The following is a 15,443-nucleotide window of genomic DNA, read 5'->3' as shown; positions in this document are numbered from 1 at the left end:
CTCCACCGTCCCCCTTGTACACAAACTGTCCACTGAACCGCATGCCTGGCACCCCACCGGAGCCCACAGAGCCAATCCTCTGCTTCTCTCTCCCCCACACCCGTCCAAACTGCACAGTCTCAGCCCCAGAGCCCAACTCCCACACCAGGAGCGCAGGAGGGGCCCAGCCTGCCCAGCCAGGAGGGGCCTGGGCTCCGGAAGGTGTCACACCTGCCGGGTGTCTCCACACCCACCCCAACCAAGTGTGCCTTTCCCAGCACCTGGTCCAACGCCCAAAACCGTTTTTCCAAAGCACTTCAGCACCACACGTAGGGAGGCAGTGGGGGAGGAGGAGGACCCCTGACCTCAAAAGGCAGAAGCCTTGGGCTCGGGTGCAGGGGCCGCCATAAAGAGCCGCGTGGAAATGGCACTCACTGAACCCCAGCTTTCAGAGGCTCACTTTCCTTTCACAAGTGACGCAGTGCACAAAGACCAAAGGAATGGGCTCTGGAGCCAGGCTGTCCGGGTCTACTGTTCCTTAACTTAAACGTCAACCTGTGTTTATGAGTTATTTAACTGTTTGAAGCCTCATTTTTCGCATCTATAAAATGGGGATAACTATACACGCCCCACGAAGAACTGTGAAAACAGGGCCTGGCAACAGTGTGGACTCCCTGTCACCCTCATGACACTATGAGAGTCATCTTCCAAGATGCATCTATTAACAACCAGTCTCCTCATCTGTAGTTAAGATGTGTTATTAGTAAACCTGTGATAAAGATGTGTATCAGACTGGTAGAAATAATGTCAAGAACAAAAGAAAAACAAGTTAGTTAGCCCCAAAAGTCAGATGAATACAAAAATTAACAACAAAAGTGAAATACTGCACACGAGATGTACCTTGAACAGGAATTTCCCCGTAGTTTGGTCTCTTATCTGACAGGGCTGTCAGGGGTTTGGATGTAGAGATTGGTCCACTTATGGAATGTCTCTGAAATCATAAGACAAACAGTGTCCAAATTAGGTTAAATTAGAGTTGGGTTTCACAGAGTAAATGTTGCAGAGAGTAAATATTTAGTTACAAATTTGCATAATTCCCCTCACACTGTTACAGTAAGACTGAAAAAAACACACACACTCCCAGAGGCATATAATGTGATCAGTATACAGTATACTATTTTTAAATGGACACAGAAAGATCCCAAATGCCCCTCACTCGCCATCAGCAAAATCCAGATGTGCTCCTTTAGTACTTGGATTGGCCATTCGTGCTCCAGCACCAAATGGATCTCACTCTGTCACCTCCTCACTAAGTCTCCAACACTGCTGCCGGGCACAGCCTGGCACCTTAACTCAGCACCAGCTTGGTCACCGGCCTCCTCCCCTCCGGTCTCATACATACACATACCTACCAAATACTTGAACCCTCTCGGCTCTCCTGAGCCACCTCCCGCCACCTCTGTGTGATGCCCCAACACCACCAACTACTCACTCCCGCCCACATGGACACGCTGTTCACCAGCTCTGGGCTTGTTCTCATGCTTCTTTCCTCAGCTCTCCCAGCCCTTTTTTATCCAGCTGAATTCTGACTACTCATTCCATAGTCCCAGCAGCAATGTGTGAGACAGCCAGCCTCCCCACACCCTCACCAACACTTGATCCTGGCAGTCTTCATTTTAGCCATCCCGAAGGTGCGTACTGAGATATGATGGATTTAACTTGCATTTCCCTGATGACTATGATGTTGAGCAACTTCTCATGTGTTTATTGGCCATTTGTGTATCTTCTCTTGGGAAGGGACATTTCAACTCTTTTGTCCGTTATTTATTGGGTTGTCTTGAACCAAGATGACAAACGAGTCTTCTCTGAATACAAGATTTTGACAGATAAATGAATTGCAAATATATTCTCCCCAGTCTTGTCTGTCATGTTCTTAATATCAGAGAAGTTTTAAATTTTGATGCCCAAGCTATTAATTTTCTTTTATAGTTCATTTTTTTGTGTGTCTTAAGTAAATCTTTGCCTTGTCGAAGGTCATGAAGACTTTCTCTAATGTTTTCACATAGAAGTTCTGTAGTTTTAGCTTTTACATATAAGTCTATAGTCAATTTCAATTTTTATGAATGCCGTGAGGTAAAGGTGTTTTTTTTTTCTTTTTTTCCCATATGGATATCTAGTTGTTCTGGAATCCTGTTGAAAAGATTATCCCTCTCCCACTGAATTACCCTGGCACCTTTGTTGAAAATCAGCTGACCTACTTCTGGATTCTCTATCTATTCTACTGATCTAAACTTATGTCAGAACCACACTGTCTTGATTACTCTAAGTGCTAACATCAAGTAGTGGAAGTCCTCCAAATTTGTTCCTTTTTTCCCCCCCAGATACTTTGGATATTCAGGGTCTTTTAAATTTCCACATAAATTTTACATTATACTATCAATTTCTACAAAACAGCATGCTGGGATTGTAAGTTGGATGAGTTGAATCTACAGCTCGACGTGAGGGAGAACTGCAAGATCCTAACAAGACTGAGTCTTCCAACGCATGAACATGATGTATCTTCCCATTTATTATGCCTTTAACTTCTCTCAGCATTATTTTATAGTTTTCACTACCAGGTCTTGCACAATATTTTAGTCAATGTATCGCTAAGTATTTCAATTTCCAATTGTTCACTGGACTGACTGAATCTAGGAGATAGCAAGAGGAATCCTCCAGACAGAAGTGAGTTTTCTCACCACCTTATCTTGTAAGGGACAGCTCATCACTTCTGCCACATTCTGTTCATGAGAAGCAAGTCACGAAGCCCAGCCAACCCTCAGAAGGAGCAGATGACACAGGAGCACAGCAGCAGGAGGCATGGATCACTGGTAAGCAGTGCAGAGACTGCCTATCCCGTTACTAATGGATCTCCTTGGATCTTTTGAGGTCATTTTTAAGGTCATTTAGGGAAGATCTAGAATAGTGTTTACTCTAGGGCTATTTAGTTCCACTTCACAGAGTGGCCACTGAGGTCTCTAATGAATGCTCCAAGTATTCAAAGAGGTTTTTCCACGGTGGTCAGTAGGAACTCAAATGATCCCTGCTCTGTGTAAACTATGGGAAGCATCTATCTGCCAGATTCCCGGTAACTGATCTTTCCTGAAGAATCGTTCTTGCCCAGCCTTGCGGGATTCAACCCATGTCTATGCATGTGCAGACTGGCACTCAGCAAGGACTCAAAGGGAGGCCTATGCAGAGCTCTATACCTTTCCTGCGTGGCTCTCTCCTCCCAGGCACCCTGCCCCCAAATCCCAGCCCTTGTTCTCCCTGTACATTGATCTGTGTCTCCTCGGATCCAGCTGGCATTCCCTTTCCTGCTCCGTGTGGGTTCATCCTCCCTGCTCACCATCTGGAAAAGCGTGGGCCACAGTAAGACTCGGCTTTCTTAACTTTTCTCCAAAGATTTCAGTCCTGCACCACCTGTCCTACCACGTATGAATGTAACTGCTTCCTACATTTTGTCCAGCCTTCTAGCTGTCTGTGGTGGCAGAATAATCCAGCCCTTGACTCCCTCACAGCCAGAAGTGGAATTCCCACTCAGGGAGTTTTGAAAAACTAGCAATCCTAATCTTAGGCCCCATTCCCCAAGGATTCTTGTTCACTGGGATGAGGCCTGGGAATCTACGTGTTTAAAAATTCCACATGGGGGCTTCCCTGGTGGCGCAGTGGTTGAGAGTCCGCCTGCCGATGCAGGGGACACGGGTTCGTGCCCCGGTCCGGGAAGATCCCACATGCCGCGGAGCGGCTGGGCCCGTGAGCCATGGCCGCTGGGCCTGCGCGTCCGGAGCCTGTGCTCCGCAACGGGAGAGGCCACAAGAGTGAGAGGCCCGCGTACGGCAAAAAAAAAAAAAAAATTCTACATGACTTTTGTGCACAATTAGGTTTGAGAAGCACTGTGCTAACTAATCAAGTACTAAAAAGCTATTGAATGTGGCTTATAATTACTAGTTTTTTTTCCAAGTTAGAGAGATGACATTTTTTACCTCTTATCTTTACAAAAGTTTACAGAGTGACGCCATGAACATTAAATTTCAACTAACAAACACTATTTAGAGAAACTTCACCTTAAATCTTGCACCCTCATCTGCTTTCATTTATATCTTCAACTTTTTTTTTGCGGTACGCGGGCCTCTCACTGTTGTGGCCTCTCCGGTTGCGGAGCACAGGCTCCGGATGCGCAGGCTCAGCGGCCATGGCTCACGGGCCCAGCCTCTCTGTGGCATGTGGGATCTTCCCGGACCGGGGCACGAACCCGTGTCCCCTGCATCGGCAGGCGGACTCTCAACCACTGCGCCACCAGGGAAGCCCCAACTTTTTTTTTTTAAATGTTATTTTTGATTCTGTTTTTCTTTCTTTTATTAAATATTTATTTATTTATTTGGTTGTGCTGGGTCTTAGTTGCGGCAGGCAGGCTCCTTAGTTGCAACATGCATGTGGTATCGAGTTCCCTGACCAGGGATTGAACCCGGGCCCCCTGCACTGGGAGCGTGGAGCCTTATCCACTGCACCACTGGGGAAGTCCCTATTTTTTTTTTAATTAATTAATTTGGCTGCGTTGGGTCTTCATTGCTGTGTGTGGGCTTTCTCTAGCTGCGTTGAGCAGGGGCTACTCTTCGTTGCGGTGCGTGGGCTTCTCACTGTGGTGGCTTCTCATGTTGAGGAGTATGGGCTCTAGGTGCGTGGGCTTCAGTACTTGTGGAACATGGGCTCAGTAGTTGTGGCTCATGGGCTTAGGTGCTCCCTGGCATGCAGGATCTTTCCAGACCAGGCATCGAACCTGCGTCCCCTGCATTGGCAGGTGGATTCTAACCACTGCGCCAGCAGGGAAGTCCCTCTTCATGTCTCTAGATAAAGTTTGATTAATCGAGTATATAAAAAGCTCATTATAGACAGAATATGGAATTCCCTTTGCTTTCCTTTCAAATTAAGAGTATAACAGCTTCGGGCTTCCCTGGTGGCGCAGTGGTTGAGAGTCCGCCTGCCGATGCAGGCGACATGGGTTCGTGCCCCGGTCTGGGAAGATCCCACATGCTGCGGAGTGGCTGGGCCCGTGAGCCATGGCCACTGCGCCTGCGCATCCGGAGCCTGTGCTCCGCAACGGGAGAGGCCACAACAGTGAGAGGCCCGCGTACCACAAAAAAAAAAAAAAAAAAAAAAAAAAGAGTATAACATCTTCTACATAAACGTAAATGCAAAGCCACAACTTGTAACATTACAAACGCAGAGGGAGAGCACTTCTACCCTAAACTTTACAAGGGAAAAGGTTAAAAAGTTCACTCACAAAATACACAGCCAGTAGTTAACACCTACAAAAGTCTCCGCTCAGATAAAATGTTCTCAAATCCAATCTTTTAGGGAAGAGGTGCAGCCAAGGCTACCCTAGATCACAGGGGACTGGGTTTTAGGCTACTCTCACCTACGTGGAGAAACTTCACCTCAGCTACTGTCCCCAAAGTGGCTCACAGCAAGGGCATAGTGAGAGGGCCTCCTGAGCTTGACAGTCACGCCACCTGCCCTGCTTCTGGTCTGCACTCCCACAGTGGCAAGAAGGGCACCTGTGACACTTGTTCGTGATGAGTCAGCAATGCCCTTGGGCCAGCCTGCTACAAAGCGGCCCAGAAAGAGCCACACTGCTCTGGATTCATGCCTGTGCAGACCCCTCCCACGCTGACTCTGAATCTGGGCTGGCCTACAACTTGCTTAGACCAAAATAATGGGATGGAAGTGACACAGTCCAGGTTCCCAGCCAGGTCTTAAAGGGATTTGCTAACTCCTGCTTCTAGTCTCTTGGAGCCTGAAACACCAGGCCATGAAGGAGTCTGAGAGGAAGACCACGTGGAGAGGGTGGCCCAGCCACCCTGCTGAGCCCAAGCCCAGCCCACCCTCCAGCTGAGTGCAGCTGCAGGGGTGAGCCCAGGCAAAGCCAGAGAAATGAGAAAAATAGTAAAATTGCTGTTTTAAGCCACTAAGTTTTGGGTGATCTGCAGTGCAGCAGGGGCTGAGACATGCCAACTATACAGCTGACCCTTAAACAACACAGGTTTGAACGGTGCAGGTCAACCTACATGTGTGTTTTTTCAATAGTAAATACTCCAGGTACTACACAACTTGCAGCTGGGAATCCGCAGACGTGGAAGTGCAGACACGGAGGGCCAACCATACATTATACATGGATTTCTACCTATGCAGAGGGTCAGTGCCCCTAACCCCCCGTTGTTCGAGAGTTGACTGTATATTCTACTTAGAAAGTTATCTTAGTGTAGGGGTTAAAAACATCGTGTCTGAAGTCATGCCGCCCAGGCTCAAATCCCAGCTTGAACACTTCATTGTATGACCCTCAGCAAGCTGCTTAGCCCTTCTGGGCCTCAGTTTCCAGATATGAAAACTAGGGATAAGAATAATACCTAATAGGGCTTCCCTGGTGGCACAGTGGTTGACAGTTCGCTTGCTGATTCAGGGGACACGGGTTGGTGCCCCGGTCCGGGAAGATCCCACGTGCCGTGGAGCGGCTGGGCCCGTGAGCCATGGCCGCTAAGCCTGCATGTCCGGAGCCTGTGCTCCGCAACGGGAGAGGCCACAACAGTGAGAGGCCCACGTACCGAAAAAAAAAAAAAAAAAAAAAGAAGAATACCTAATAGCCAATAGAGGTGTCATGAGGATTAAATGAGTTAACATTATAAAGCATTGGGAACAGTGTAGAACGTATAATAAGTGTTCAGTAGTTGTTAGCTATCACTATTATTAGTGAATTTTAGAAGAATAACATACTTGACATTAACATAATTTATCTTAACTAGGAAATTTCACAGCATCCTAGGAAAACAATCGCAACTGTATCCCTCAAGAGGCAGCCATTTGCCCCCTGTGCCATAGTGTAGGTGACTTTGAAGAGGACAAGCTTTCAGAAGCTGGGACCCCCAGAGCCTCCATGGTCACAGGCACTTACCTGCATGGGGGAGACGGCTGCCGCAGGGGGTGTTTTCATGGGACTTGGACTCAGAGGTGTTCGAGGAATTGCAGCTGTAGCAGGGCTGGGGACTAGAAAAACAACACACACACAAGTAAATAATGAACACGACAAGGTGCAGTGCAAGCTTTCATAACTGCTCTCCCCTTAAGGGTTCACCTCATGAACCAGCGCTCGTGGCTCCCCTGGGAACGGGAGACGCCTCACCTCCTCAACACTCACGGCTGCTCCCTGCAGCCGTCCTGCCGTCAGGCGAACTGTCTGTTCCTGAGACTATTTGTGTTTATTTCCAACCCTGACTATGCCAGTCATTTTACTTTTGCTATTTAATTACACGGTTAAGTGCTCCATAAACCAAGGAAATCAAAGTACAAAAGCCCCAGGATGAGTGTTTCTGCAACTGCATCAGATGAGAAGCCTGGCGTGCAGTTCACGGCATACTAAAAGAAGGAATGCCGGGCTCTGCTCATCTTTCCTCACCTCCTCCTAAGGAGCTCGTCACTTCCCTCCACACGGATTTTCACACGTATTTCATTTAGTGCAATTAAATGTGTTTAATTGTCTGCTCACATGTCAGTCTCCCTCTCTAGACTGAACTGTTCAAAAGTAGGATCCTGGGAATTCCCTGGCAGTCCAGTGATTAGGACTCAGCACCTTTGCTGCTGGGGCCCGGATTCGATCCCTGGTTAGGGAACTAAGATCCTGCAAGCCTCATGGTGCAGCCAGAAAAAAAAAAAATTAAATTAAAAAATAAAGAGGAGGCCACTGAATGAGCAGTGGCTGGTGTGCCCCCAGTGATGGAGAGCAGAGCAGGTGTGGGTGCGGGAGGCCAGACCAAGAGGTCTTGCTAATGGGTCAATGTCAAGGTAAGGAAGGAGGATTGAAGGAAGAGGGAAGATTCCGAGATTTCTGGCTTACATGACTGGGTGGAATGGTGCTGCCATTCACATGGGGAAAGATGGAAGTTAAGGGACAAGATCTGGTTTCGGACGTGAGAAGATGTCTGGGAGACACCTGGGTGTCAGTGTCAAGTAGCATCTGAATACACTGGGCCTGAGGAGTTCAGAGCAAGGGAGAGGGCTGAAGTCTCACATCTGGAAGTTCTCAGGCATGGAGAAGACACACATGCATGGGGTAAGGCCCAAGTCTGACTCCGAGATCTCTGAGGCTGAACAGATCCCAAATCTCCTGTTAAAATCCACCTTGCAGGAAGACTAACTCACTAACATCATATGAAATGTGATGAGACTCAGAGTAAGATGGTAAAGAACATCAACTAGAACAGAGAACATGTGGTACATGAACACGACCGCCCGCTAGGGCACGACTGGTGTTACCTTGAGACGCACTGTCGAACGACTTTATGAGGGTTTTCACCGTAGGGGTCGGCTCGGAGGAAGTCGAGGACCTTCTACTCAGCCCCATCCCCTGCCTCAAGGCTGCCAAGTCTCTCTCAACAGCATTCATGTAGTTATACACCCGGCCACGCTCCTCCTCTTGCCTGAAAACAATACTGAAATCAGGGCATTTCTGTATACATACTAGAAAATACACATTTCCCCTTCTCAACTGAGAAGTATTAAAAAGTATCAGTTAAAAACAAGAAAATAGTATCAGTTGAGCTGAGTAAATTACCTGGTCTAATATTCTTATCTGCTTGGTGAATTCCAGGAAATGATACTAAAATTTTTATATCAGGTTATCCTAACTAGGTTAAGTAACCATTAGCTTCCATTTTCATTTGTGTAAGTGTAAGGTGAGAACATCAGTAATCAATTAGCAGTAAAATGGGAGGTGGGCTCAGAACTGGGGACTGTAAGGTTCTGTGCTGTGGAGAAGGCCCTTCCCAGGAGAGTGAGTCTGGGAATTCACAGCACATGCAGACAGTTGATACCTGCTCTATCTAACATGCCATGCACAGGCGTGGAAATACAAAGAAATGAAATCAAAGCCCATACTCTTAAATTTTTTAAAAAAATGGCATAGTCACCAAATAGAATTTCTACAAAAGGAGAGGGGGGAAAGCCTGGACCCATATTGGTAACATGAATCTCCTACATGTTCAGTGTGAGTCAACTAAAAAAATCAATTCCACTTCATTTCTAGAAAGCTCTCATTCACTAAGCAAACACTAAAGTTTACATCTGGAAAGAGATTTCAGCTGCAGAGTTTGCATGTGTCATATAACTACAAGCCAGTTCATACTGTACAAAAATTAAGCCAGTCCTTAGGAAAATTAGTCTTTGGTGGCCATTTGGCTCTTATGACAGAGTTTTTTTTTGCCAAAATGCCTCATGCTTGGAAGTTTTAATAAAGAATGTACAACAGCCGTTATCCAACTTTTTGGTCTTAGAGCCCTTTTCCACTCTTAAAAAACTATTGAGGACCCCAAAGAGCTTTTGTTTATGTGGGTTACAGAGATTGACGTTTACCATATTAAATATTTTAAATATTTAGCTCATCTAAAAATAAAAATAAACTCAGGGCTTATTAACATAATTAACATATTTTTATGAAAAACAACTGTTTTCCAAAACAAAAAAATTAAGAAGAATAGCAATGTTTTTATTTAAAAAAAATTTTTTTTTTTTAATTTATTTACTTATTTGGCTGCACTGGGTCTTAGTTGCGGCATGTGGGATCTAGTTCCCTGACCAGGGATCGAACCTGGGCCCCCTGCATTGGGAGCGCGGAGTCTTAACCACTGGACCAGCAGGGAAGTCCTTAAAATAGCAGCGTTTTAACATTTCTGTACATCTCTTTAATGTTTGGCTTAATAGAAGACTGTCAGATTCTCATTTCTTCTGTATTCAATCTATTGTGACATGAAAAAAAGCAGGCCTCACACAGATGTGTAGTTGGAAAAGGGAATTATATATATATATTTTTTTTTTCTTTTAATAAATTTATTTTATTTATTTATTTTTTTGGCTGCACTGGGTCTTTGTTGCTGCACGTGGGCTTTCTCTAGTTGCGGCAAGCAGGGGCTACTCTTCATTGTGGTGCGCATGCTTCTCATTGCAGTGGCTTCTCTTGTTGCAGAGCACAGGCTCTAGGCACACGGGCTTCATTAGGTGTGGCTCACAGGCTCTAGAGCACAGGCTCAGCAGTTGTGGCGCACGGGCTTAGTTGCTCCACGGCATGTGGGATCTTCCCGGACCAAGGATCAAACCCGTGTCTCCTGCATCAGCAGGTGGATTCCTAACCACCGCGCCACCAAGGAAGTCCAGGGAAGTATATTTTAATGATATTAAAACAGATAACTATGGCTATTCTTCTTTGATAAACATTAAAACCCAGTAAGTGGTAGTAACTTATAAGTTAGTTAAAATGTGGAATCTGAAACCATATGAATGAATGAAATTTTCCTACTCTGTTCACCTTGCACTTTTAACGCATATGGATCCTTTACCCACACAGGATTGGGTGACATCATGCCCTGGTCATATGGAAAATACTGGTTCACAGAGTTACACGGATTTTCCAAGTGTCGATGCCTGTCATTAAACAATTCATTCTTTAAAAATCTCCTGTTAATATCACTAGGGATCTCATCAGGAAACTCTTTATGGGAAGCTGCTGAACTTGCAATGGCAGATACAAGTCTTCCAAAATCCTAACATTCACTTAAAAGCCCATATTTTATCATTGGTACCAAACACTGTTAGTTGCTTTCCTTGAAGTGACAGGCTCCCTTAATCATTTTCAAGAAATATCCACCAAACACTAAAGTCTGAATACCAATAGCTTCTGTCAGTCATTCTCAAGTAAAAATCTTCACTCCATGAAAAAGGAAAACAGCACAAACTACAGTGACACACAGTGCTCTCTTCCAGACTGCCGCACACCTGGGCACACAGCTGCAGATGCAGCAGCAGCTCCTTAGGCAACTTCCCACCCATCTCATAGGACCTTAAAAAGAATACCATAGGGGGAGCTTCCCTGGTGGCGCAGTGGTTAAGAATCCGCCTGCCAAGGCAGGGGACACGGGTTTGAGCCCTGGTCCGGGAAGATCCTACACGTCGCGGAGCAACGAAGCCCGTGCGCCACAACTACTGAGCCTGCGCTCTAGAGCCCGCATGCCGCAACTACTGAAGCCCGCGCGCCTACAGCCCCGTGCTCTGCAACAAGAGAAGCCACCGCAATGAGAAGCCTGTGCACCGCAATGAAGAGTAGCCCCCGCTCGCCACAACCAGAGGAAAGCCCGTGCGCAGTAACAAAGACCCAACACAGCCAAAAAAAAAAGAAAAGAATACAATAGGGGACTTCCCTGGCAGTCCAGTGGTTAAGACTTTGCCCTCCAATGCAGGGGCTGTGGGTTCAATCCCTGGTCAGGGAGCTAAGATCCCATATGCCTCACGGCCAAAAAACCAAAACATAAAACAGAAGCAATATTGTCACAAATTTGATAAAGACTTTCAAAAAAAAAATTGATCCACATCAAAAAGAAATATTTTAAAAAAAAAGAATATACTCAAGGACCAAGACAGAGTGATGTTACTAATTTACTGCTTCACCAAGGACATCTGTAAGGGAAACCTGCATTTTGAAAATGCCAGTGGCTCGTGGGGAAGAGCACAATGACCACAAGTACGATCTGGTGCAAAGGCCTTGATCCATCAACAATTGCTGTCCACCATCTGTGCAAAAAGTCAACACAGTGAAGAGGGCAAACAGCACATCAGCATTATTATGAAAACAGTTTGACCTCGAAGAGCCCCTGAAAGGGCCCTGGGGACCCCTGGGTCTGCAGACCTCACTCTGAGAACTGCTGCTCTACACAATGCTACTTCTCTCGGGGGCACATCCTTTAAGTATGTGTCTCAAACACTGACAGGCTCTCGGGAGCCAGTGGAACAAGTCTCTCAGAGTAGCATTTCAGTCACTTGGGCTACCTTTCGAATGGAGCATTTCTATTTATTCAGTGGTACAAAGGAGGAAGGGTAATGTACTAGTGGAGAAATAATAATCTTCCAACTCATTCCTCCGTGTTCTGCTTATTAAAGAAGCCAAAGAAAAATGGTTTAACAATACTTCCCACTGGGCATCCACTAGACCTAGGCAACAATAAAATAAGACAGCTTTTCCAAGTTGGCCTGTTAAATATTTTTCTAAATTTTTTACCTAGGGCTGCTTAAGAATTGTTCAAAGTAATGGATAATCAAATTCTTCACAATAACCTCAAACTCTACTGATACTTAATAAAAATCTCAAAAACCACTCTCCTCTGCTCACAGATAGAATCTCACTAGGAACTCAGAGCACATCATCTAAGACTTTTTACGGGTTTCCAAAGAGCTGTATGTTAAATGGGAAAATACCTGTGTGTATTAAGCATAAGACAACTCCTCAAGCAAGCGGTGGAGAGAAATCAGCCTGCATTCTTCACTCGGGTCTCTAAAATACCCGCTAATGGACACTGGCCGTGGCCCTGAGCGCCATCCAGGGGTGTCTCACTTCAGCCCTACAACAACTCTGTGACACAAGCAGGACTGTGTCCACTGCAGAGACAAGCAAACTAAGGGCCTGAGCGAGCCCTCACACCCAGCAGAGGCAGAGCTGCACGGGACCGAGTCTGTCTGCCTCCAGGGTCCACGTCTTCCGGGAGGAGTACAACCCAAAGAATAGCAACGGGCTGGGACGGAGGACAGAGGACTGGCGGGAACCACAATGGACCACATGCCAGCGGCCACTCCAACCCCTCTAGAGTTGTTGACTATGGACACTGACAACAGCTCTGAAAGGCCACAGAGACCACACTACTTTACAGGGGTCACAGAGTGAGGCCAGAAAAGGTGAGTAACTTCCACTGGACCCAAACTCAATCACACCAGTGTCAAGCCTATGTTCTTTCCATAAAACCACATCACAGAGCCGTGACTCAAGTGCTCCCTATTGAAACATAAGTACAGAGCTGGTTTCTCAAAACATACTTGCGTGACTTTATTTCCTCCAATTCTTTTGTGAGTTTCTCATTTTTTTCTTGAGCCTCATGTAATCGGCGCTTCAGATCACCAATCTCCTCTTGGGCTTCAGATTTAATGTCATTTGCGATGACCACCGCCGTCTGGAGATCAGCCTGAAACTGCCGCCATTCTGCTGATTCTTCCTACATTAAAAAACTAAACTTTTATTTCCAAAAGAGAGCAGTAAAGACTTATTTTAAAGCAATAAAATGTGTTTATGATTAGATTGCTGTAATGCACTATCTCAAACAATGACTAATTTCTTTTAAATCCCAGAGAATTGCTATTACCTATTTATAACAGAAAACATAATTATTTTTGGTGAACGTGTTCTTAGTGAGGAAAAGAGTTTCCAGTTGATCTGCCTACTGAGGCATCAGGCACTCAGGGTGCTCAGTATTAACAATGATAATGTCAAGCCTCCCTTCCTCATGGCAGGTATCAAAGTTAGTCTTACGAAAATAAACACAGCATCCAAAATGTATCTCTGAAAAGCTCTAGAAGGTAGATAAATGGTGTGTGAACCATACTGAAAGATTTTACAGGGAAAAACTATAAATATCCTGACACCAAAAACTAACAGGAAAAAAAAAAATCAAAAGTAAAGGAAAAGGAAGAGGAAGCCAGAAGAAAAACACTGAATTTAATGTAGGCAGACAAAAAATCACACAAAGAGAGGAGCTGAGGACCTGTACAGCCTGCTGCTTCCCGCAGCCTCCGTGGCCAGGCATGCTCCCCAGGGCAGCCCCTCTCCCAGAGCTACAGCTGCTGGCTGGGCCCAGTGCCCACCACCCCAAGGCAGCCTGAGCAACTGACGCACAACCCAAACTACAAGTCCAGCTTCCCTGACCCTCTGCATCAGAGCATTGCTGCCGTCGGCAGGCTGATCAAATCCACAGAAGACAGAAAACTCACAAGAAAAGCAGCTTAGTTTGGGAGGCTTCATAATCCAGAGCTAATAAACTTTCTTTCCAAAATATCATACTCACTTCCTAAATCCCTCTTTCTGAAGTTACCACTCATCAATTACTAGTACAATCTTGCAACCAGAATCTACTACCAGTCCCACTCTGAAGTGAGGGCAGTAGCTTTCTGCCCAAAGCCCAGTGGGCTCAGTATTGTAACAGTATCTGAAGCTTCAGATGAAGGAGAGTGGGGTCAACGACACCAAAGCGCTCAACTTTCAGAAAACTGTGCTTTCTAATGAGATAACGTGAAGATTTATCTTACCCGAAGTCGCCTGTGGAGTGTCTTGATTTCTCTTTCCATGTCATGTTTTTGGTCCTGGAGTTTTTTAACTGTATCTGTTCGAAAGGAATAATGTAAAGGGAGGAGGTACTTAAATATGACATTCAGAAAGTCATCCTGCCCAAAGACTTTTTATTTTTAATACACAACTTTAAAAGGAAAAAGGAATGTCCAATCCAAGTATAAATTAGTATTACTTTGTAAGGAACATATCAAATTTAAATCACAACTTCTGGATGACTTCCTTCCTCAGCGTCTTAATTCTGAAACAAAAAGTTATGTAAAATCAATTGTTAGAAACACACACATTGTTGGCTCATAACCAATCAAAACAACACTGACTGCAATTAAAATGGGAGATTTTAATCAAAAGGGTTATTAATCTAAAGTATTTTTGTAAGCATCACTTACTTTACATGCTGGAATAAATTCCAGAAAAGTGGTGAATTAGTAAAATGTTTACAAACTTAATTATTTAGTAACTTGGGGGAGGTGCTATTTAATTCTACGCAGCATCTTTCACAAAATAAAGGATTAAGTAAATCAATTTCTCAAATTATTTCTCGCATAATATGAATTTCCTTCCAACAATGTCATGCACTGTGAACATCTGATGAGCACCACTAATATGCAAAGGCTGATCTAGACAGAGTGGGGCTGCAAAGATGAAGACACAGCCAAGGCCAGTCCCCTGGGATCCAGAAATGTACAAGGAAGTCCCCTTCTATTTGGAGGTTCTGCTCAAAAACCCCTGCATCAGGGGAAATGCCTGGGGAGGGCGCCATGCTGGTGCTGCTGCCCAGCACCTCCCCACGGCTGGTCACTCCGACAGCTCAGGAACCCATCACTGTCTCTCTGTTAAGCACCAGAGCAGGCACTTACACCTGGTGACAAACCCTCTGACTTCACTGACGCCCCCTTGCAGCAGAGCCCTGTCCTTTCTGTGTTCCGACTCTGCCTTACACAGCCTTGTTGCTGCCACTGCCAACAGGGGTGCGTTTCTTCACCCAGAGGCTGAGCACACCTCAGAGCCAGGAGCCACATGCCAAGGTCGCAGCCCCAGCACGGGTAGGCCTGTAGAGTAGAGCAAGTGTGTAAGTGCACAAGCTAATGGAAGCAGAAGAGAAAGCAATCCTAAGGTCATTACCTAGCATCAAGTGTTTCAATATTCCATTGCCAGAACTTAACTGTTTATTGTCAGGGATGTCAAACCATGGACACTGGTGTTTCTGAGTAAACAT

The 15,443-nt window shown here is 45.5% G+C and overlaps 1 protein-coding gene across 3 annotated transcripts in view; it reads right to left on the bottom strand.

Annotated features, from left to right (window-relative positions):
* The window catches only part of SPECC1L (sperm antigen with calponin homology and coiled-coil domains 1 like), a 123,353-nt gene that overhangs the window by 51,887 nt on the left and 56,023 nt on the right, over positions 1-15,443 (bottom strand). For all 3 annotated transcript variants that reach the window (XM_081252206.1, XM_081252208.1, XM_081252207.1), the window contains 5 exons: positions 14,185-14,258; positions 12,922-13,097; positions 8,326-8,489; positions 6,968-7,059; positions 880-970 (listed from right to left, as the gene is read on the bottom strand). In XM_081252206.1, coding sequence (XP_081108332.1) covers positions 880-970; positions 6,968-7,059; positions 8,326-8,489; positions 12,922-13,097; positions 14,185-14,258 — 597 coding nt within the window. The remainder of the gene's footprint in view (positions 1-879; positions 971-6,967; positions 7,060-8,325; positions 8,490-12,921; positions 13,098-14,184; positions 14,259-15,443) is intronic.

The sequence above is a fragment of the Mesoplodon bidens genome (genome assembly GCF_964165515.1).
Source record: "Mesoplodon bidens genome assembly, chromosome: 13".
NCBI classification, from domain to species: domain Eukaryota; kingdom Metazoa; phylum Chordata; class Mammalia; order Artiodactyla; family Ziphiidae; genus Mesoplodon; species Mesoplodon bidens.
This window is presented reverse-complemented; position numbering and strand designations above follow the sequence as displayed.